Consider the following 23,995-nt stretch of genomic DNA (forward strand, 5'->3'; position numbering starts at 1 on the left):
ATGACAATAGAGGTTGATTGATTGATTGATTGATATACCACCGATTGGAACAAGATGTATTGCACTGGCAGCATAGGAGAACGGTGAGTAAGGAGAACGGTGAGCAACCTGGTGAAAAATCGTAGCGCTATCGCGTACCATTTTTGCGCAAATGGAAAAACCCCGCAAACTATAAATAGAAGAAGATAGATTAGTTTATAAACAAATGACTTTATATTGTTTCCTTGTACCAGATCACCCCATTTAGGGCTCCCATGTCTTGCTACACTTAGTTATATTTTCCATGGTCATTCCCACCTTTCTCTTCTGACATCTGTGCCAAAAAATGCATTTATATGGTCCTGTATCTTTTAGTGATTCACGTTGATATGTTTGCTATTCATTTCAGTTACCTTCATTAGCTTGGTCAGATCTTTATATTGTTTCAAACCTCCTGAATATTTGGTTACATTAATACAATAGAGCTACTGGGAGATAGCTACATTTGAATTTGGTGAAATATGGAATGTGTATAATTTACATTATTATATAAATGTGCAATATTTGTATTCTACGTTCCTCTTATGGTCAAGCTCAAAGCTGTTAGCTGGCACTTTTTGATTATCTGGATCAATAGGAGGACAAGCACAAATGAATGGTTTCTAACTACCTTTTGTTCTTAGACTAATCCTGAAGAAGGTTCCTTGGTTGTTTGAAAATACACTAATATTTCAGAAGCTGAGAGGTAATAACTTGAAGAATTTAACTCATGTTAAAATACCATGGTTCAGAAACGGAAAATTCAGAAAGAATCTGCTCGGAGAAAAAGGGAGTAAATGGTTCAAGATTACATTTCATTATCAATGATCAAATATAATATTTCTGATTTGCAGAAGTGGTCAGCATGTTAGCAATCCAATTTCCATAAGATCAAACGATTTTGATCTAAAATATCTAACTATTTACTTTGAATTTAAAACAAGTGCCGATTTTAATCAAACGCTACAATAATTCAGGATTGGTAACAGATACCAAAGACATGATGGAGTTCATAAGCTCTCGGAGCATAATTAGGCCATTCGGATCATCAAGTCTACTCTGCCATTTAATCATGTCTGATCTATCTTTCCCTCTCATCCCATTCTCCTGCCCGCCCCATAACCCAACACCCATACTAATCAAGAATCTGTTAATCCTGCCTCCACACCTGTCTGTGGCAATGAAGTCCACAGATTCACCACCCACTGACTAAATACATTTCTAAATGTATGTCCATTTATTCTGAGACTATGGTCTAGACTCACCCACTAATGGAAACATCCTCTCTACATTCACTCTGTACAGGCCTTTCACTGTACGGTAAGTACAATGAGGTCCCTCCTCATCCTTCTAAACACATGAATCCTTCTAAACTCATGAATCACATCCCAAAGTTTTAAAAGAGGTTATGATTGGGTGGTAACAAAAATGACTCCACTATATAAGGAGGGAGAGAGAGTAAAGGATGATAGGGAGCAACTCTTAGACATATTAGTCTAATGTCAATAGTAGGAAAGATGCTGGAATTTACAGTGATATGATGACAGAACAGAAAATTATAGGATAAAGCAAAGCACCTTGGAGTTATGAAAGGAAAATTATGTTTGATTAATCTGGAGTTCTTTGAGGATGTGATTAGTAGGACCAGAAATTTGGTGTCTTTGGATTTTCAGACAACTTTTGATAAAGCCTCCACACAGAACGTTGGTCGAGGTAAAGTACATGGAATTTAAGATAATGTAATAACACAGATCTAGATGTAATAAAAGGCAACTGTGAAAGAGCTAATAGTCAAAGCTAATATAGTTTACAAAATGGAGTTGTTCTTCTACAAAAGCATGGTCTAGTAGAACAAAAGAAAGGCCAAGTGTGATTGACTTTGCAAATTATATGAACACAATATGGAGGACAGGTTGTCTTTTTAATAAAGACATTAAGATGGAAACCTGCGTAATAACGTGCTCTTTCAAGGCCATAAAGAAGCCAAGATTGAAAAAAAAATAGCTGACGCTCCAGAGATAAGTAATAACCTGTTATTGGATGAGCTTGGTTTGGACCCAGCTTTTCCTATATTCTGAAAGGCTATAGAATCTTTCAGTCATGCCTGATTCAGACTTGGTAGGAGTGTTTTACTGATAAGAAAAATGTATAATTGCGGTAACTTTCCTTTGTTCTGTGAGTGGAGCCCGAAAAGCACTGAGCAACGTTTGTGTTCATTGTAGATCTTGCCACTCCCGTCTGGCGAATCAATTAAAGATTGCCATGGTTTACCTTTAACAATTTTGTTGCTATCTGCTTTTTTAAGAGATGAACTTTGACAACTGCAGATGCTGGTTTATGTCAAAGATAGACACAGAATGCTGGAGTAACTCAGCGGGTCAGTGTAGATTAACTATATTAGCCTACCTTTACTCTATCTATCACCACACATATTATGCATGCTGCACATTCCATATGTAGTCCAGTCTGGATCTTCATCCCTACCCCGGACTATTGATAACGGTACTTCACCATCTCACGGTCAGACTTGATGCTGACTACGGAGATGATAGCATGTAATGTTTCATCCGCTTGTGTTACAACAAAAGATTATGAGTTGGTACTCCTGTGTACAGGTCTCATTACACAACATGGTTTCAGAAGTGGGATACAAACCGACGCCTCCAGAGCTCAGATAAGGAGAGAACATTGCAACGAGCTCCTGTGTCGAGTTTAGCAATAACATTCACTCCATTAATGAGGAGGGTGACCATGGGACCTCGGTGTTTACAAAACAATTCCAACAAGGAATGTATGATGATACTCAGTCCATCGATAACAGGCAGCACAGCCTCGTTAGGCAGCGGGATTGCTCTAGGAGTTACATGGGAAGGTTCTGGCTGTAGCAGGTACACAGATTGCTTTGTCTCAATTCTGTTCTCACACGAGCGACAGCAGCAGATGAAGTGATTTCTGCGTTTACAGTAATAGCAAATGTTTCCAAAAGCAGGGCATTGTTCACGAATGCCAACATGCGAACCTCCACAGTTCCCACATTTATTGATGAATCAAGCATTGGGTCTGCCGGGCACTTCTGAAGGGTTGCGCTGAGCCTGGTAAAATGTGCCAGCAACATTTACAACATAAGCAGAATGTGGATCTGGTCCCAGAGATTTAGTGTGAGAGTCTGTCAACTCTGTAATATGGTAGATGGCACTTTGCATCAAAAAAGATGGTATGACAAAGTGAGCAGACCATTTCCACCACTAGCCAAGGGACAAGTGGTCCGTCTACAAAACAGAAACGGGTCACGACCGCCTCGGTGGAATATCTGGAACTGCTCCCAAACCACGTTCATATCTGGTCAATGCTGATGGCAGCACCCACAGACGTAATAGACAGTATATCCTGCCTGTGAGTGAACCAGCACTACCTGCGTATCATCCTGACCTTGCAAGCATAATTCCATCCCCATCCAACAGCCCCGGCCCGATCATACCACCGTTGCCTGCCACTCCTGATCTGATCGCCTCACCTACGACCCCTGCCAAGGTCTCCGGTTTAGCCACCGACGATGCTGCTTCATTCTCCTACTCCTGTTCTACCACCGATCTCATGTCCGGCGAAGGGAGGAAATGCAGGACTGTACAGTACACATGCAGGTCGCACCTGCAAGCCTAACCCGAAGTACCAGGATTACGTTTGAACTGCCTTTGGTGTTATTCTCTTAAGCTTACTTATTCTTAGCACGTAACCAGTGCCGCATATATTTTGCATGTTGTGGTGTATTCTTAACATTTGATTATCATATCTATTTTATTATGGGTCAATTCCTGAAGAGAAAGGATGTAGATTAACTATATTAGCCTACCTCTACTATATCTATCACCACACATATTATGCATGCTGCACATTCCATATGTAGTCCAGTCTGGATCTTCATCCCTACCCCGGACTATTGATAACAGCACTTCACCATCTCACGGTCAGACTTGATGCTGACTACGGAGACGATAGCATGTAATGTTTCCTCCGCTTGTGTTACAATAAAGGACTATGAGTTGTTACTCCTGTGTACAGGTCTCATTACACAACAGTCAGGCAGCATCTGTGGAGAAAATGGAGAGGTGGCGTTTCGGTTCAGGACCCTTCTTTAGACTGATTGTTGTAGTAGGGAGGGTGTGTGTGTGTGGGGGGGGGGGGGTAAACTGTGTGAAAGGACAAATAGGACAAATTGGGGTTGGCAATAGATCACCTCAGGCAAGGAGGTTCCCTGATAAGCTGAGACAGATGTGAGCCTGAGGAATACACAGATACAGTTTGAAACTATGTATCCTTCTTGGGCTCACACTGGCTCTAACCAACAGTCAGCCTATCATGGAACTGCCTTGCTGGGCTGGATTTTAAGCAGGGGATGGAGGCATGTGGATTATGTGCAGGTAGATAAGAGATGGCCTTGGCATTGTGTTTGACAGTCACTGTGTCCCATTGGGCCTCTTCTTTGTACTGTTCTATGTCTTATGATTGAATGAAATGTACAGAGTGGAAACGGGTCCTTTAGCCAACAGAGTAAACGTCACCTATTCCTTCGCTCCATAGACGCTGCCTCACCCGCTGAGTTTCTCCAGCATTTTTGTCTACCTTCGATTTTTCCAGCATCTGCAGTTCTTTCTTAAACACCACGACAACCATCGATCACCTATTCACACAAGGTCCATGTTATCCTACTTTTACATCCACTCCCATACACACTGCAGGCAATTTACAGAGGCCAATTAACCCACACGTCTTCGCAATGTGGGAGGAAACTGGAGCACCTATGGGGAAATCCACGCGGTCACAGGGAGAAGATGCTAACTTCACACCACAACACCTGAGCTCAAACCGAGGTCTCTGGCACTGTTTGGCAGCAGCTCTACCAGCTGTGTCTTTCACCTCAGACACATGAAATATGCAGTAGTTTGAAGTTATCTTCTGGCCACATGGCTGATGGTAAGAACTGCAAAGCAGTAATACTTTTATTGAACTTTGCAACATCATCATCTTGTGGATCTTCATAAAGTAAGCAACCTGATTACGTTTAAGTCTTCACCTACTTAAAGCAATAATTATTAGTTTTAAGAACATTTTTCTGATCCATTTTTTTCAACTAAATCGCAAAACTGTGCATTCAACATTTTACATGCCTAATTCAACGTTTTAGTTTAATTGGGTGCTCAAATAAGACTAAAGACATCTGATAAGATCCATTCCAATGTAAAATGGCCAAAATGGTCTGCGTTCTATAGTAATGTGGACATTTTTGTTAAAACCACCAAAGTTATTTCTACACAAAGTTATTTCTTCCAGCTTACAGTAGTGTAGGCTAATTCTTTGTCGAACTAAAAGACTCATCAGTTTCTGGTTAATTATTAAAGCCATGCTGAAAGAGTTCACCTGGCAGACAGCGGCTGTGGGCGATCATGTGGAACAGACAGGTTGCATGTAAACTCAACCTTACGTCGGTACTCTCCCGTCCTGAAGGAGTTCTTCAGAGAACTCGTCCCGGGAAGGGGTGGCCGGTGACCACAGCCTCGGAGGCGCGCCCGGTGCACGCGCGCCGCGCCTGGGTGTCCGCGTGCATTTTGTTGTGAAGAGTCTGGATGGAAAGTGAGCAATAACCCAACTACTGAAACATTCTTTATTCTGCGAGCAATTGTTTGTTGACAATTCAAAGCTGAGAAAGTTACGGGCACGAAACTGCCAGAAGAGGGTAAGTTGAGTGTGATAATTAACTTGGATTGCTATTATGAGGGGTTTTTTTGGTGGGTGATCTGTTTAAATCGGTTCACCCCAAGCAGCGACCTCCACTTAATCAAAGCAAACATCAGTGGCGCAGTTGGGAGAGGCGCTGCCTCACAGCGACAGAGACCCGGGTTTGATCCTGACATCGGGTGTTGTATGTGTGGAGGTGGTTGCACGTTTTCCTTGTGACGCCGTGGGTTTCCCCCGGGTGCTCCGGTTTCCTTCCACATCCCAAAGATGCGCGGGTTTTGTAGTTTAATTGGCCTCTCTAAAATTGACAGTGTGTAGGGTGCAGGGACGTGCGGTCAGGGAAGGCAGAACCTCACCTGTCATGCTCCCAATTCAGATTCAGATTCAATTTTAATTGTCATTGTCAGTGTACAGTACAGAGCAACGAAATGCATTTAGCATCTAAATGAAAATAGCTGTTAAGAAAAGTAAAGAAAAATAATAATGAAATAAAAGAAATATAAAGATGTTTCCACTGAACTGTGTTATAAGTAATTTCTATATGAATCTAATCATTCTTTATAGTAAAATTTAGCAAAATTTGCGCAGCTCGGCTGCAAACACATGGAGAGATGAGAGGTGAGGCAGCTGCGAGCTGAGCCTCCCCTCTGATTGCACAACCCATTAGAAACTGCATGGAGTACGGGCAATATGTGTGTGCCTGTTACTATCTCTATGTATGTCACCAAAGTAATGTGTGTAAACCCCTTCATTACATGTCCTCACCTTCCATAGTCCAGGTAACGTATTTCACATATAAAGATATTAAATTTGTGCTCACTGGTCTCACATAAAACTGCAATGAGAAAGCTCCAGGGGAGGCAGCGGTCACATCTGCCTCACAAGGGGGCATGTCTTGAGCCCAGTGGAGGAAGAGCGAGCATCAATTACGTAGACTCCGCCCACGTAATTGACATTGCCTCGCTCTCCTTCCACGTTAGCGAGCTTCAGCAGCGGAGGCGCAGACCAAAGATCATGGAGCAGAACAAGATACGCCACTTGGGAAGGTAGACTTTGTCGGTACATTAGAAAGTTATTAGATTTTTCAAAAATAGATCTATACTTATCACAATAATAAAGTCATCAATGTTTGTATTTCTGTACATTTTTGTTTAGTTCATGTAAGGTAGGAGTCTCCAAAATTTGGCCCAAGGGACACATCAGGCCCACCACCTGATTTTTCAAGCTCCTACTCGAGTCGGGAACACGGCGGCCGGGGCTGCTCTTAGTGTTGATACCAGTTAGATTCCTCGAATTGTCAGAGCCGAGACATCACTGGGCCGCTGTGAAGAAGGGTGCAATGGTGCGGTGGGGGGTTCGGCAGAGGCCAGAATGGGACTGCTGCGGGTTATAAAGTGCCATCGTTCCTCTCTCCCTCCTCTCTCTCCCCATTCTCTCTCTCCTATTTAAGGGCCTATTTACATTATGTATGTCTAAACTAAAACTAAATATCCCATATACTCCCCCTTCTCCCACCCCTTCTGAGGATTCTCATTGCAAAACCCAGCTAGTTTGAGAGGGGCAAAGTTTAAAGGACACATGTGAGGGAAATATTTTTCCACAGAGGGTGGTGTGACTGGAATGCACTGCCAACCCCTGGCAGATGTGAAAGTGGTGTTTAAACGGCTTTTGGACAGGCATGTTGATGTGCAGGGAATGGGGGGGTATGGATTATGTGCAGGCAGAGAAGATTAGATTAACCTGGCGTCATGTTTGGCACGGATATTGTGGGCTGAAGGGCCTGTGTTGTTTTGTTCTATTGGAGCATTTGGGTAACAATGTGTCAGAGACAAAAAGCAATAAATGCTGGAGATGTGCTGTAGATTAGGCTGTGCCTAATCATGTGCCTGTGGGAGGTAATAATATTGAAAGAGATGAATGAGGTTAGTATTTGCAAAATTTCACAAAATGCTGGAGTAACTCAGCAGGTCAAGCAGCATCTCTGGAGAACATGGGTAGGTAACATTTTGGGTCAAGACCCTTCTTCAGACTGCAAGTTGAGTTTGCACTTATAGTACAAGTTAAACTCTTGCATGAATTTAAAATTGGTATTCATTGGCATGAGGATTCTGTAAATTTTGCGAACCGTACTGAGACAGAAATGTATGGAGGAAAATGCTGCTATTTCTTCCTCCAAGTTGAATGTTGTACATTGTGCCTAAAGAAGGGTCCTCACATGAAACGTCACCTATCCATGTTCTCCAGATGCTTTATGTCCTTTTATGCACATTATTTCTACAGGTTTCTCGAGTGTTAAAATATTTTATTGTAATTTACTTTCTTCCCCCCAGGTGTCCTATAATCCAGTCTTTTTGTTTTCCTCGGTATTTCTGTGTCTAAACCTTGGTTCATCTCATTTCTTTAGCTGTCTTTAGGGTCTACTATGAAATATTGAGTTCAAGCAAATTTGGGACTATATTATTGGTGACCAGGCCTAGCAGGTCTGGTGATTTTGGGCTAGTGAAGAGGTAGCTTTTAGTTTTAGATGTTGTGGAGGCATTTCTGGTGATTTTCCATTGTGTTCAGATTTGCTTTCTCGTGGTCCAGCTGTGGCTTGTGATTTGCTTCATCTCTATCTGTTTTTTACCAAGGCCATTGGGGCACATCTGAGAATGGAACCAGCCCATGAAGGGAGGAAGTAAAGTTGGCTAGATGGGGCTTTTCCCCGAACACATAATAAATAACTAATACTGCTCAGCTTATAGTGCCTGTATCCCAAATCTTCAAGATATTCCAAACTGGTTCCGGTTTGCTGATACTAATAATGTAAAATGACAGTACTGAAGTTTCATATCGGCATTTTGTTTACAGACATTGACTCTTAAATTAAGTCACTAATTCTTCCTTATCCATAGTATCCATGCAAATCCCAAATCATGTTCTGCTGTACCTTCTGACTTCAGCTAACCTCAGTCTACATGCCATCATCCCACAAACATTTGTTCTTAATATTTTCAAGTCGGGCCTGCTTGGCTTTACGAAGGTCTCAATGCACATTCTTGTTCCGGTTTATATTTCTGCTACTTGTCCATGTAACTTGCACTTCATCTGGCATATTAATTGTTGTGATTCTCAATTTACAAGGAATTCAACTTGAAGATGGAGTTCCTGGAGTTTCAAGTTGTTTTAGTGTTACAAAGGGAAGGCAAATTATCTACTGTATTGGTCTAAGTTCAGTGGTAGTGATTATTCTTCTGAGGCAGAGGTTTGTAGGTTCAATTTTCACTCTACATTTCACAACATAGTCGAGGCTTCCAGTCTTGGTGTTAAGGGATTGGTGTGGTGTGACATGCCACCTTTCAGACATAGCTATTAAGTGTTGCTCCATTGGACCTCATTGGGCATCAAATAATCTATGGCACAACTCAAATGGCAGAAGAATTCTACTGAGTCCTTACTCTTTAAACAACGCATACTTTTTGGATACATGGAACAGGCTGATTCAATATTTTTAAGATGTCTTTTTTTTTTCCTTAATCATAGCTTCCTCCCTACCGTTGTTATAGAGTTCTCAATGGCATTTCTGTTTCCTGCAGTCCTATTCCTAACAACACTCCTCCCAGCTAAAACACAGCTAGGGTTTTCATAGTCCTCATTTTTTACACCCACCAGTGTCTATGTTCAATCGAAGATAGACACAAAATGTTGGAGTAATTCAGTCGGTTGGGCAGTATCTCTGGAGAAAAGGAATAGGTAAAATTTTGGGTTGGAACCCTTCTTCACCTATTCATTTTCTCCAGAAATGCTGCCTGACTCGCTGAGTTACTTCAGCATTTTGCGTCAATCTTCAGCGTAAACCAGCATCTGCAGTTCCTTCCTGCACTCTAGGTTCAACTGATTTCCCTTCATAATTTCATCCACCGAGAATATACCAACACCGCAGGGATCTTCCCCTCCCATGTTCTTTGTGCATTTTGAAGGGACTGTTTGCTCTGTAACATGCCAGTTTGTTCTTCCATTTTCACTGAATATTTCCTTTCTTGCACCATTTTCTTGCATGACCATGGCAGGTGCAATGTATGTCCTTTTACTTCTTCCCTTCCAAACATGCATGAACCCAACAGGTGAGGCAACAATCCGCCAACATTGCATCGAATTTCATCTACAGTATTCTGTGCTCTCAGAATGATCTTTTCTGCACTGGAGAATCCAAACGTGGCGTTGAGTGGTGACAGGAGACTGCAAATGCTGGAATTTGGCGCAAAAACAATCTGTTAGAGGAATTCAGCAGATCAGGTCATATCTGTTGAGGGAATCGTACAGTCGACGTTTTGAGTCGACCTTTACAGATAACATCTGTTCAGTCTGCAAAAGCAGCCATGAGCAACCAATCATCCATGATTTTAATTTTCTGCCTCACTCCTACTCTAACAAATCTGTGTTCAGCCTCCTACATTACTCCAACAATGTAAGCTGGAGGAAAAGCACCTCACCTTTCACATTTGTATTGAAAACCATTGGACTAAACACGGAAAATAGGTGCAGGAGTAGGCCATTCGGCCCATATAGCCGGCACCGCCATTCAATATGATCATAGCTGATCATCCAAAATCCCCATATCCCCATTCCTGCTTTCTCCCCATATCCCTTGATTCTGAGCTATATCTAACACTCTCTTGAATACGTCTATTTAACTCTCTCTTGAATATGTTATTCCATTTATCATGTATTGACACTGTGGATGGCTCGATGTAATCATGCATTGTCTTACCTCTGACTTGTAAGCACGCAACAAAAGCGTTTCACAGTATCTCGGTGCACGTGACAATAAGCTAAATTAAACTTAATATTAAATTTAATAATTTCAGGTAACCATTTCCTATTTTTCGTAGCAGATGTGATGGTGCCTTTTTCCTAACTAGAGTAACTTTGGTCTGCACCTCTGAAGAAGGGTCTCGACCCGAAACATCACCCATTCCTTCTCTCCAGAGATGCTCCCTGTCCCGCTGAGTTACTCCAGCTTTTTGTGCCTATCATTTCCTTTGTTCTCCCTAAGCTCCTTGACCTGAAACATTATTCTCTTTTGATTAGTTTAGTTTATTATTGTCCCATATACCGAGATACATACAAGTGAAAAGCTTTTTGTTGTGTGCTATCCCATCAAAGAAAAGATTATACATAGCTGTTCTTTGACCAACTGAGTGCTTTTTATCACTTTCTTCTTTTTGTGTGTGACCTAAAATGAGCTAATTGCTTTGTGTGATTACAGGAGATAACTATCCACCATGTACTTAATTTTAAAGAAGGGCCTGAGTTCATAAGTATTTTATAAACTTTTGGAATTTTCTCACGTCAAGAGAAACATTGCAAAATTTCCAGTTAATTTTTCAAAATGTTTGTAAATTTCTATATTGCAATGTATTTATTTTTTAGACTTGCTGCAGTGTTTTTCTATAGAAGGCGAGTTGGGGTAGTAGAGAACAAATATCGTGCAACACAAAGTGCTGGAGTAACTTAGCAGGTCAGGCAGCACTCTGGAGGAGATGAATAGACAACAGACTGGGTCTCAACCCAAAATGCCTCCTATTCAAAGGTTACACAGAAAAGCTGGAGAAACTCAGCTTTTTCAAGATATGCCTCCTATTCATGTGCTCCAGAGAAGCTGCTTGACCAGCTGAGTTACTTCAGCACTTTGTGTTTTACTTAAAATTCCAGCATCTAGAGTTCCTATATATGGTACCAAGTTAAATATAGTACAAAGGATTTAAATGATAATTTTAATTATTATATATATGATATAACATACAAACTGTTGCATTGGATGATCACGAATTTATAATGAAGTTGACTGGAAGCATATTAACTCCAATTGAATACATAACAAATATCTTTATGTGAGTTAAGGTAACTTCTAAAATATGCCGTATTATTATCAAGAACACTTACATTTTTGTAAAAAGAAAACGTAAACAGTTCTGGAGTTCTTAAAAAAGGTAAAATTTCAATTTTAATGCGGCTAAAAATAGAGAGCATTGAGCTAAAACATCTTTTGTGGTTCTATTGCTATCAACGTATTTAAATTATAGATTCACGTGCATTAGGTGAAAAAAATGTTAAACATAATGTTTTTCACACTTTAAATTTAATAAAATGAATGTTTATTAATGTGTACAAATGTAATCAGCTGCTTTATCATTATCAGATTAATTAGGTATTTGAATAGTTTAAAAAGGTTCACAATAGAGTGTGAATAATTTATTAGTGAGATCAACGATTAATCCTCTTGGGTTACCTGTTACCTTGGAGATAACTGGAATAAAAAAAGGTGAGCAATGAAGTAAGTAAATTCATTTGTTTGTTGACATTAAGATAAAATTCACAAAGGCACCAATGCTGCCTTCCTTTGCATTCACGGTTGGATGTTCATCAAATTTGTCATTATGGACCATGGTAACAGATGTTATTCTGGAAACTGTAGTCGGCACAGATGATTGGAGGAAGTTAAAGTCAAATAAATATTTGTAATTAAAATGTTAAATTGAATGGGTTTTTTTCTCAAACTTCCATTTGTCTACTCAAACTTAAACACTTTGCCCCATAAGTGTGATTGTATTGCAGTTACAATAAAATCACCATGGCACAGCTGGCATTCATTCGGACCATTGAGCCCATTCAGCGATGGGCTGTCCTGATAATCCCATTTCCCTTCTCTTTCTTCATAACCCAGCAAAATATGTTTTTCTCAAGTATGTATCTTATGAACCCTAAATGACGTTTGAGTTGCTCATCATTGCATGCAGTGAATTCCAGACCAAAAACATTTCCATAACTTTGATAAACACAAAGTGCTGGAGTAATTGAGCAGGTCAGGTAGTATCTTTGAAGAACATGGATAGGTGATGTTTCGGGTCGGGGCCCTTTTTCAGACTTCTGAAGAAGGATCCTGACTTGAAATGTCACCTTTCCATGTCATCTAGAGGCTGCCTGACCCGCTGAGTTACTCCAGCATTTTGTGTATATTTTTGGTATAAACCAGCATCTGCAGTTCTTTTTCTATAGGATATTACACTATCCTTCAAAGATGGGCCCCGGATGAACAGCTCAATGAACCTAGCATCAATGGTAGTAAAACGATTGGAGGGGATTCTGAGAGACAGGATCTATCAGCATTTGGAAATGCGTGTATTAAGGATAGGCAACGTGAGGATTAAGGATAATCAACATGTCTCATGAATTTAATCTGAGTTTCTATTTTGAAGTGATGACCAAGAGGAATCTCACTTATGCTCAAATATTTAGAAGAATTTGCAAACTTAAAATTAATGTACATTTTTTTAATTCACATTGAAAGGAAATGTAATTAAAACAATGTTTAGAAATAATAAAAGTGTGCAGAGCTAAATATTTTGAAGTAAATGTTCTTCACCTTTTGCCATACAAATTCAATTGATCTAAATGGTGTTTCAAATCCTGCAATAAGTCTGATCCAAGTGTTGATACCTGGAGTAATATGAGGCATCGTGCAAGAACTGAGCACCACTACTCAACTTTCCCACATAAAATAAGTCATTCAGCATCTGAATCTGTTGGGCCCTGGAGCTCTTTTTTTATGTACACTTTGTGATATCTGAACCTCACAGATAAAGGGAGTATTGATTGCCCATTGTTCATTGAGAAATGTGGGGTGAGGCAGACTTGAATTGCTTCTTTGGAATTGTTGAAGGTACTCCATTTGTGCTATAGAGTGGGCAATGCTAGGATTAGACTCGGTGATGTTGATTTATTTTTCAAGCCAGGATGGCGTGCACTTCTATTGTTATAATTCGTAATATTAACACCAAGGAAATTGAAGCTCAACAATTTCCACTTTGGCCCCACTGATGCTGATTGGGGCATGTAGTCCACATCATTTCTTGAAGTTGATAACTAGCTCCTTTGTCATGGTAACATTGAAGAAGAAGTTGTTGGCATGACATCATGTTATTAAATTATCTGGGCCTTTCCTGTACTCTGTCTTGCCATTTTTCATGATCTAATCCACCACAGTGGTGCCATCTGCAAACTTATAGATTGATTTAGCTCCAAATTTGGCCACACAGCGGGTTATGATGGCTGCGTTCCACATGAATTTTTGGACAAACCAGAGTGAGAAGTAATCTCAAAGCATTTTGCTAGATTTTCTTTGTCTACTTATTAATGCCAACTCAATTTCTTTGACTCATATGTTATCAGTACTTCCAACATTGGAGTGAAGGCGCCAAGATATCCGTGACCTCGTTAAATGTTGCTGAATTTCCTTTCTTAATGAAATGTTAAGATTGAGGAATAAACTGAAGAAGTGCTGACATGGAGAGTGAATTAAAAGATTTGTTAGATGAAATAGAGAAAAATAAATAAAAGGAATGAGAATGGTTGGGAGCTTGGGAAGATGTCCCTTGTGCCTTATGGAATGGGGCAGAATTCTTTGGAATTAGAGGATGGGTTTCTTGAAGCAGAATATGCAGCCTCTTAGCTGATCCTGTAATTGCAGTATTCATGTGGGCTGTTCCAGTTAAAGGTTTGGCCATTGGGTGATCCTCAGAATGTTGGTTCCTGGAGGTATTTTAGTTTTTAGTTTAGAGTTACACCATGGAAACAAGCCCTCCTGCTCACCGAGTCCACGTCGATCACCGATTATCTATCTATTCACTCATTTTCTATGTTATCCTACTTTCGCATCCACTTCCTGCACACTTGGGGACATTTTACAGAGGCCCCCTGCACGTCTCTTTGGGTTGTGGGAGTAAACCAGAGCGCTGGGAGGAAACCCATGCAGTCAGAGAGAGATCATGCAAACTGACAGCACCCGAAGGCCGGGTCGAACCAGTTGTATTTGGTCATAGCAATGCTGTGACATATCAACGATAGATGATGTAACGTAAACTTATTAATCATGCTAACTTACTAACTCATCCAAGTCATTGATATAATAATAATATAATAATAATAAACTTTATTATGGACTCGAGGTCCAGACAAGGGGCAACATTACATTAAAAAAATGCATTGCATATTAAAAAATATCATAATGTACATATAAAATCTTAGTATATCACATAAAAGCATCATAAATTATATTTAAAAAAACCCCACGATACATGAATTAAAAATCCAGATTAAAAGAATGATCAATGTCCTACAACGAGACAACGATACCAGTGTCTCCACAACTGGGATTCGTAGTGTGCAGTGCTAACCCTTATGTTTGACAAGGCCACAATAATTACATTTTTAGAGTAATTTATCCTGCAAATGAATTTATACATGTGATTTCTTAGGATAGCTTCTAAAGTACTGACTCCTGCAGCCACAAACATATTACTGGCACTACACCATCTAGGTTCCCTTAGCAGTGTTCTCATGGCATCGTTATATGCCACCTTCAGTCTCTGCAAACTTGTCTTTCCATAGTTCGACCACAGGTGCGCAGTGTAGAGTGGTGTGCCGTATTCTCTAAATAGCAAAATCTTCACCACATCTGCACACGCACCAAATTTACGCAAGAGAATATTCGCCTGTACATACAGCATGCGTCATTGCATATAAATATCCTCATCATCTGTCATTTGTTCTGTATGCCCTAGATATTTTACCTTATTACAGACACTAAGATTATTGTCAGACAATTTAAAATCAGGAAATTTTAGACATTTAACCTCTTTGGTTCTACAGATCATAACAGCACTCTTACTAGCATTATATTTAATATCATGTTTTGCGAATGGTATGTTGGCTTTCATAGCAAGAGGATTTGAGTATAGGAGCAGGGAGGTTCTACTGCAGTTGTACAGGGTCTTGGTGAGACCACACCTGAAGTATTGCGTGCAGTTTTGGTCTCCAAATCTGAGGAAGGACATTATTGCCATAGAGAGAGTGCAGAGAAGGTTCACCAGACTGATTCCTGGGATGTCAGGACTGTCTTATGACGAAAGACTGGATAGACGTGGTTTATACTCTCTAGAATTTAGGAGATTGAGATGGGATCTTATAGAAACTTACAAAATTCTTAAGGGGTTGGACAGGCTAGATGCAGGAAGATTGTTCCCGATGTTGGGGAAGTCCAGGACAAGGGGTCACAGCTTAAGGATAAGGGGGAAATCCTTTAAAACCGAGATGAGGAGAACTTTTTCACACAGAGAGTGGTGAATCTCTGGAACTCTCTGCCACAGAGGGTAGTTGAGGCCAGTTCATTGGCTATATTTAAGAGGGAGTTAGATGTGGCCCTTGTGGCCAAGGGGATCAGAGGGTATGGAGAGAAAGGCAGGTACGGGATACTGAGTTGGATGATCAGCCATGATCATATTGAATGGCGGTGCAGGCTCGAAGGGCCGAATGGCCTACTCCTGCACTTAATTTCTATGTTTCTATTTTCCACACCATACACAGAACATATAGTAAGGAGCTGCTGAAAACCAGCGCTAGATGGACTAAAGACCACAAGATCATCTGCATACATAATATGGTTTACTAAAATATTACCAATCACGCACCCAGTATTACAGGCTTTCAATTGTTTAGACAGATCATCAATATATAGATTAAAAAGGACTGGGGACAAAATTCCCCCTTGTAACACCATCGCTAACCCCAAATGGGGCTGAGACCCTATTGCCCCATTTTATTTGCATAGTCTGGTGGGCATACCAGTAGGCCAGATTTCTAACAATGTATTCAGGCACCCCTCTTTGACTCATTTTACCAAACAGCTTTCTGTGATTAACACTTTGGAAGCATCAATAAAGCACATAAGGATTGAAGGGTTTTTGCCTCTATATTTGTTTACAATCTCCTTTGGGGCATATATGCATGTCAGTGACATGTTTAGCTTTAAAGCCAAACTGGTTAACTGTTGAGTTAACAAACTCATTTATTCTATCCAGCAAAACTCTTTCTAAAACTTTGGACAATATGCTGGCTAAAGCTATGGGCCTGTAATTATTTAGGCTGCCTACTTTACCAGCTTTGTCCTTAAAGACAGGCACTAACAGAACAGACAACATTGAGTCTGGTAACAAGCCATGAATCATAAAGCCAGTAAAACAAATAGCAAGGAGAGGAGCTATGTTCATACTCGCATACTTAAGATGTTCAGCAGAAATATGATCCAAGCCACTTGCTTTGTTGTTGGACAGCTTGTTCATGGCATGATACACCTCATGTGACATAATCACCATTGAATCATTACTCTCAATATTGTCCCCCTATACAAGTCAACTTGGACACAGTTGAATAAAGTACTATAATGTTGTCGCCATAACTCCGCGATATTAGCTGTTCCGGAGATTCCATCTACAGTGCATGGTAGAGATATTTTGCAACTGTTAAGAGCTCTCACTTCTTCCAAAAATCTGTAGCATTGTTACTTAGCAACTTCTTAGCCATGGAATCAGCCCTCATAGCTTGCTCATTTTTACAGATGAAGCGAACAGCATACTTATACCTTGCATTAGTGAACTTCATGTGCTCAAACACAGGCCCCTGTCTGGGTCTACCTGTCATAGCCCATGATTTGGTGGCTTCACGGTATGGATTGCAAACTATATTTATATTGCACTTCAAGGTGATAACTGTGTTGGTGGAAGGTCCAACATTTTAAAATCCTCTATGTCTTGATTGCAAATTAAGAGTAATGAATAGTGTCAGCGGTTTCTTCCCTAGGATGTAAAAAGGGAATCAATTGAAGGATAAGATTGTGATTTTTATGAGAGTAACATTAATCTTTCTTTCAACAAGACAAAATGTTGATAAATCACTGTTCCACTGAAGCCTAGGTCCATGGTATTGGACATTTTAAGGTAGTACAAAATTGAATTTGGTTATTTCTGCTTAAATTGTCATTTTATTGGTTGCATAAAATATTTTATAATCCAGAATATACTGCCATCCAAATCAATTGATTTATAAAGTAATAACCTATTTTCTAAAGGATGGGAGTAACTTCATGGGTACACAAAAATGCTGGAGAAACTCAGCTGGTGCAGCAGCATCTATGGAGCGAAGGAAATAGGTAACGTTTCGGGCCGAAACCCTTCTTCAGACTGATAGGGGGGTGGCGGGGAGAAGGAAGGAAAAAGGGAGGATGAGGAGCCCGAAGGCCTGGGGATGGGAGGAGACAGCTCAAAGGCTAAGGAAGGGGAGGAGACAGCAAGGGCTAACAAAATTGGGAGAATTCAATGTTCATGCCCACCGGATGCAGGCACCCCAAGCGGAATATGAGATGCTGTTCCTCCAATTTCCAGTGTTGCTCACTCTGGCAATGGAGGAGACCCAGGACAGAGAGGTCGGATTGGGAATGGGAGGGGTAGTTGAAGTACTGAGCCACCTTCATGGAACTTCATGGTTAGGACAAAAAACCCTGGCACAATCAAGTCAAAGCCTGCATTTATGAAAATTCATAATCTTGATCACTTTTAGTTGAAAATGTTTTTTGAAACCCACTGGATTAATATCCAGCAAATATCCATCGTTTGTTAATATAGTTAATAATAATGCTGCTAGAAATCTCAACACGCTATTTTGTCTGCCCACAGAATGATAATCTCACGTTGTTGGAACTTTATCACTTGTCAATGCAGTCCTTTCTCGTGCATAAAGGATATTAGACCAAGTGCAGACCCGTTGGGTCCCGTTCCCCCAATGTAATATTCCACCACTTACCCATAGCCCCCAACTGAGCATGCGCAGTTGATGTTTTTAAAGTTTATAATGGTAATAACTTGTAAAATATAAGATCAATGTGAACGCATCTCACTCTCCCTCTTCATTCCCCTATTCCCCATTCCATTATCCACCCTCTCCCCACCCTCCACCAACCCTCCTCTGATTCCTCCCCTCACCCCCTCCCTCCACTCCTCTCTCTTTCCCTCCCCTCCTCCATTACCTCACTATCTCTCTTCCTACCCTTACTCCATTCCCCATCATCCCCAGCACTCCCTCCCCCTTCCTCTTCACCCTCCCTCTTCTTTCCCCTCTCCTACTCCCCTCTCCACTCCCTCCCTCACATCTCCCTCCCTCTCCTTTCCCCTATCCTCAGTCACTCCCTCCCTCCCTCCCTCATAACCCCTCTCCCCTCCCTATCCCCTCTTCTCCCTCTATCCCTCTATCCCCCTATCCCCCTATCCTCCCCCTCTCCTCATCTCCCCCTTATCCCCACGCCCCCCCACTCTCCCTCCTCACCTCCCCCACTGCCCTCCTCTCACTCTATCCCCCACTCCCTACCTCCCCCCCACTCCCTCCTCCTCTCCCTCCCACTCCCTCCTCCATTCCCCTCCCTCTCCCTCCATACCTCCTGCTCCCCCTCAATCCTCCCCAGGCTTCCTCCTCACCTCCCCAGGATTTCGATGTAAACTACCGCTGGCCCTGTTTGCTCCACTATGTCGGCGATGAAGTAACTGAGGCGAGGGCTGTCGGGGGGGATGGGCCGAGCGGTTTGGAGGAGAGGGAGGGAGAGGCTGAGGCTGCGGCCTAGTCCTTGCCCTGGGTTCTGCTCCTCTCCCTCCACGCGGACCCGGAGCAGCAGTCTCCGGACCCCGCACCGGCTCGATCCGCAGCCCAGGGCCCGGAGCCGCACACGGGTCCCAGTCCATGACTGTGTCCGCTCCCCAGCGCCCAAAACCCGGGCCCGGCTACAACCCTGGGGCTCGGCCCATGCCAGGCCTCTTCACCTTTCCTCTTTCCCCTCTTCTCCTCCCCTCCCCCACTGCCTCCCTCACATCTCCCTCCCTCCTTTTCCCTACCCTCAGTCACTCCCTCCCTCTCCTTAGATTTGGGATCCCATTGTGACTTCATTGTGAATGAAAATGAAAGAATTTGAATAATGTTTTTATGTAAATGATATTCGGGATCACATTGTGACGTCATTGTGACGTGAAGACGGGCAGGGCAAGTGGAAAAGTGGCTTTAGTAAAGTTTAAAATGTCAATAACATGTAAAATATAACATTAATCCGAACAAAACTAGTCCCTTTTACATCCCTGGACAATGGTCGTCATCGGGTGGCCTCGCCAGCAGTCTGTACGTCCTTTCACCCTTTCTGTTATTTTTAGTCTGTTTAAAAGTATGTTCATGGAGTTTTCTTTGGGGGAGGTGGGGAGAGGAAGAGGGAAACCACTTCCTGGTCGGGATGCGTCTATTCTCCGAGTCGCATATTTGCTCCCCCCCCCTCCTCGCGGCCTACCATCTGGATTGGCGCGGCCTTTCCTGCTGGAGACCGGCCAGAGCTTGAGTGGCGGCGCAGCATTGAATTCCATTGCGGAGCGGGCGATGCCTTACTGGGGATCGCCGTGTTGAAGCTCCGGAGTGTTGGGCCTGCCAACTTTAAAACCTTGGAGCTGTGGTTTGTGGAGCTTCAGCCGCGGGCGGCTCTGACTTTTAACATCGCGGAGCCTGGGATCTTTGCCGAGGATCGCCAGTGTTGGAGCTCCGCCCAGCTCGCCCTGTGGACTTTGGGAGCCGCGGTCTACGGTAGGAAGTGGTTGATTCAGAACTCCTAGCCGCTGAGCGTATTCTCCATTCCGACGCCAGAGCTCCGATCATCCCGCCAAGAGGGCCTGAAAATCGGGTCGTCGTAGCGCTGAATTCAGAGGGCCCATAGGTCCCGACCACGGGTGAACAAAGAGGAAGATGACTGAACTTTATTGCCTTCCCTCACAGTTGGAAACGTTGATTCTGCTGTGTGGGTATGTTCATGTTAAATTCTATTGTGTATTGTGTTCTTTTTATTCATTTGGCTGTATGATAATTCAAATCTCACTGTACCAATTGGTGCAGGTGATAATAAATGCCTCTTGAACTCTTGGTGAGCAAGGTGTCCAAACATTGTAGCATTATTGTGTACCGTTTTGAATCATCACGCACTCACACGCATACAAACAGAGAGTCTTAGTAATATATACTAGACCAAGTGGGACCCGTTGGGTTCTCTTCACCTTCCCTCTTCATTCCCCTCTCCTCCTCCCCACTCCCTCCCTCCCTCCCTCTCCTTTCCTCTACCCTCCCTCCCTCCCTCCATAACCCCTCCCTCCATAACCCCCTCCCCTCTCCCCTCCATCCTCTCCCTCTATCCTCACTTCTCACCTATCCCACTCCCCCATTAAACACGATGTTTAAATAACATTTCTCCTCCTCCCTTCCCCCACTCCCTCCCTCTCCTTACAACAATGTAAAAATCTCTCATTGCACTGGGTGTTCGGTCATTTGGTAACATTGTAACAGGCAGGGCAAGTTTTAAAGTGAAAAGTTTGATTTTTTAAAAGTGAAAATTTAATTTTTTTAAAGTTTAAATTGTGAATAATTTGTAAAATATAACATCAATCTGAATGGAACAAACTTTTTTTATGGAAATGAGATCCAATTGTGGGGTGAAACATTGCTGATGGGCAGTTTATGTAAATGAGATCCCGTTGTGACATCATACCCTGCTAACTGCCAGTGCAAGTTCAATTGATTTTTGTCAAACTGGATTTTGTAACGTTTAAAATGTGAATACCTTGTAAAATATACCATCAACTTGAATGAAACTTGATAAAAACACACACCAGAACAATGAGTATGGTCGTCCAAAAATTGTAGCGCTATCGTGTACAGTTTTGGCGTAGTTCCGCGAGCACACCCTGGACAGACACAGACATAGAAACAAACAAGATGAGAGTTTTAGTTATATATATATATATATATATATATAGTTTTATTTAAGTGATGAAGTATATTATGCAAATTTTGTATTCTTTATAAAACTTTTTATTATTGCATTCATTTTCTTAAGATCGTACAAGACATTTATTTGGTTTATTTCACAAAAATGAATTATAGATATTTGTGCTATTTATTGATTGAGGATGGGTAGCAAAATCCCACTAATTTCAGAATTACCTCTATTGTCATTGGAAGGTTAGCTGCAGAAATGGTAGAACCCCCAAGTTAGAAGATGGATTTCAAACATAGGTTATTGTGCTCAAAGCATTACCGAGTTCTGCACTGTTGCAGCTGTCACCTTTTGGATGAGATTTCAGACAAAGGTCAAGCTTGCTCCTGCGGGATCCAAAGATGCTATTTTGATGATCAGAGAAATTAATCTCAAAAAATAGATTAATAGATTGGTATTAATTATTATTTGCTGCATCTTGCTATTCATGCGTTGGCTGTTGCATTTCCTACATTGCAGTTGTGACTACACTTCAGAATGATCTCAATGGATTGTAACCTGGTCTTGAAATAGCTAGAAGGAATTTTCTAGTCTGCTGCAAATATGTTTGTGATCTAGAAAAGAAAACAAAACACAAAGATTGTGAGGGTGCAATAATTGTTGCATATTTTATCTGCACATCTAGCTTTAGTACAATGCATCAAACAGAATTTTTATCAAACAGAATTTTTAGAACAATATGTAATATTATTTACGTGGACTTGTATGCAGATCTAGTTAATAACGTATTATTTTTCTCTTTTCTTTCAATCCTCTGCTAAATGTTGGCCAACTGCCTTCTCTCATGTCTTGTGCATTGTGATGGTTAGGTTGATTTTTGCAATGGAGCATGGAGTATTACAAAGAACTAAAGTGTAAATCTTGTACAGGTGCACAACCTTTTATCCGGTGTTCCAGAAACCGAAAAGCTCCGAAAACCGGCCATTTTTTCCAGATGTCGTCTGCGCACCAAAGCTCGCGTTTGGCGCCAAACTTGACCCAAAACGACCCACGGTCAACCCAGGTCTGTACTACTGTAGCGGCTGCCTCCTCCCTGGAGACTGGGAGACGCTTAAACATCTGTAAATCATTGCTTAAATGTTAGTCAGTTAGTTTGGAGGGCTTTTATGTGAAGGGGGGGTGAAGGGGTAAACTTTAATTCTTAGTCCCCTACCTGGTCGGAGAGGCGGGGAGCGGTCAATGCATTACCGGGTCGCCGTGCAGTAAGCTCCGCAGCGCTGTGGCCGGTGGGGCTGCGGGCGACGCCGGTTGTAGCTCCGACCCCGGCAACTCTACCCCTGGCTGCGTGGCGCTCCAAATCCAGCGCGGCCCGCGGCCGGACGCCCCAGCTCCGCGAATGCCGGGAGTCGGCGGCGTCGCGCTGGGATACCAGCGGGGAGCGGGCAATGCCTTACCGGGTCACCGTGCGGCAAGCTCCGGAGCGCTGTGGCCGCCGACACACAACATCGCGGAGCGTCGCTGGATTTGGAGCCGCGCAGCCAGGGGTAGAGTTGCCGGGGTCGGAGCTACAACCGGCGCCGCCCGCGGCCGGACGGAGCCCCCAGCTCCGCGAGGTTGGGAGTCGCCGACCAGGTAGGGGACTAAGAATTAAAGTTTCCCCCTTCACCCCGACTCCACCACCACCACATAAAATCCCTCCAAACTAACTGACTAACATTTATGCAATGATTCTCCCGGTCACCGGGGAGGAGGCAGCAGCTCCAGACTTTTCAAGCCGCCCGCGCTACCTACCTAATCTACGCTAAAAATCTTCCATTCTGAAATCCGAAAATGTCCGAAATCCGACAAGTGTCTGGTCCCAAGGCTTTCGGATAAAAGGTTGTGCACCTGTAATACAGTTCGCTGATTGCATGCACATAAGCTGCATTGAATTCATACAAAATCCTGGAATGGGTCGCTTTGATCCTGACATCTGATTTCGGCACCTGTTTGATCCTGGGACCAATTATATTTAACTTTGCAGTTGGGAAGCATTTCTGTGCAAGGAGCCCTTCATACCTATACTGTGCAGGCTTATTATAGATCCCCTAACTATGCTGACAAGGATGAGGTGTATCATATGACTTGATACACCTACCATTTTATTTCTGTGTTCTGCTATAATATTGTACAGCTGTCACATTTATGTTTGTGTCCTTCGCAATGAGTTTTCAGAACAGCTGTTTTCGATAGTATATCATGTAAAACCTCTGTTTAAAGATGTATATGTTAGTATTTATTTAGTTTCAAATGTTACATTATTCTCTGACCTATCTGCAGAAAAAAATTGAATGCATCATTTCAGCCTTGGCTCTTACCCAAGATTCATATTTTCTATTTTTCAGGAAGTTTTCTATTTTCCATATTTATGGCGGCTGCCTATCAACAGGCTGGGCTTGAGACATTGACTGAACCTACGGACGTCTGGGAAATAATAGAGACAATTGGAAAGGGAACCTTTGGAAAAGTCTACAAAGTGTCTAATAAGCTAGATGGTAGCCAAGCGGCAGTCAAAATACTGGATACAGTCAGTGTTAGTATTTG

At 42.2% G+C, this 23,995-nt stretch overlaps 1 protein-coding gene across 2 annotated transcripts in view; it reads left to right on the top strand.

The window, feature by feature from the left end:
• Positions 1-4,790: 4,790 nt before the first annotated feature.
• Positions 4,791-23,995, top strand: part of myo3b (myosin IIIB) — a 414,745-nt gene continuing 395,540 nt past the window's right edge. For both annotated transcript variants that reach the window (XM_055638011.1, XM_055638012.1), the window contains exons 1-2: positions 4,791-5,749; positions 23,797-23,984. In XM_055638011.1, the coding sequence (XP_055493986.1) occupies positions 23,820-23,984 (165 nt within the window). In that variant the 5' untranslated portion in view covers positions 4,791-5,749; positions 23,797-23,819. The remainder of the gene's footprint in view (positions 5,750-23,796; positions 23,985-23,995) is intronic.

The sequence above is a fragment of the Leucoraja erinacea genome, chromosome 7 (assembly GCF_028641065.1).
Source record: "Leucoraja erinacea ecotype New England chromosome 7, Leri_hhj_1, whole genome shotgun sequence".
In the NCBI taxonomy this organism is placed as follows: domain Eukaryota; kingdom Metazoa; phylum Chordata; class Chondrichthyes; order Rajiformes; family Rajidae; genus Leucoraja; species Leucoraja erinaceus.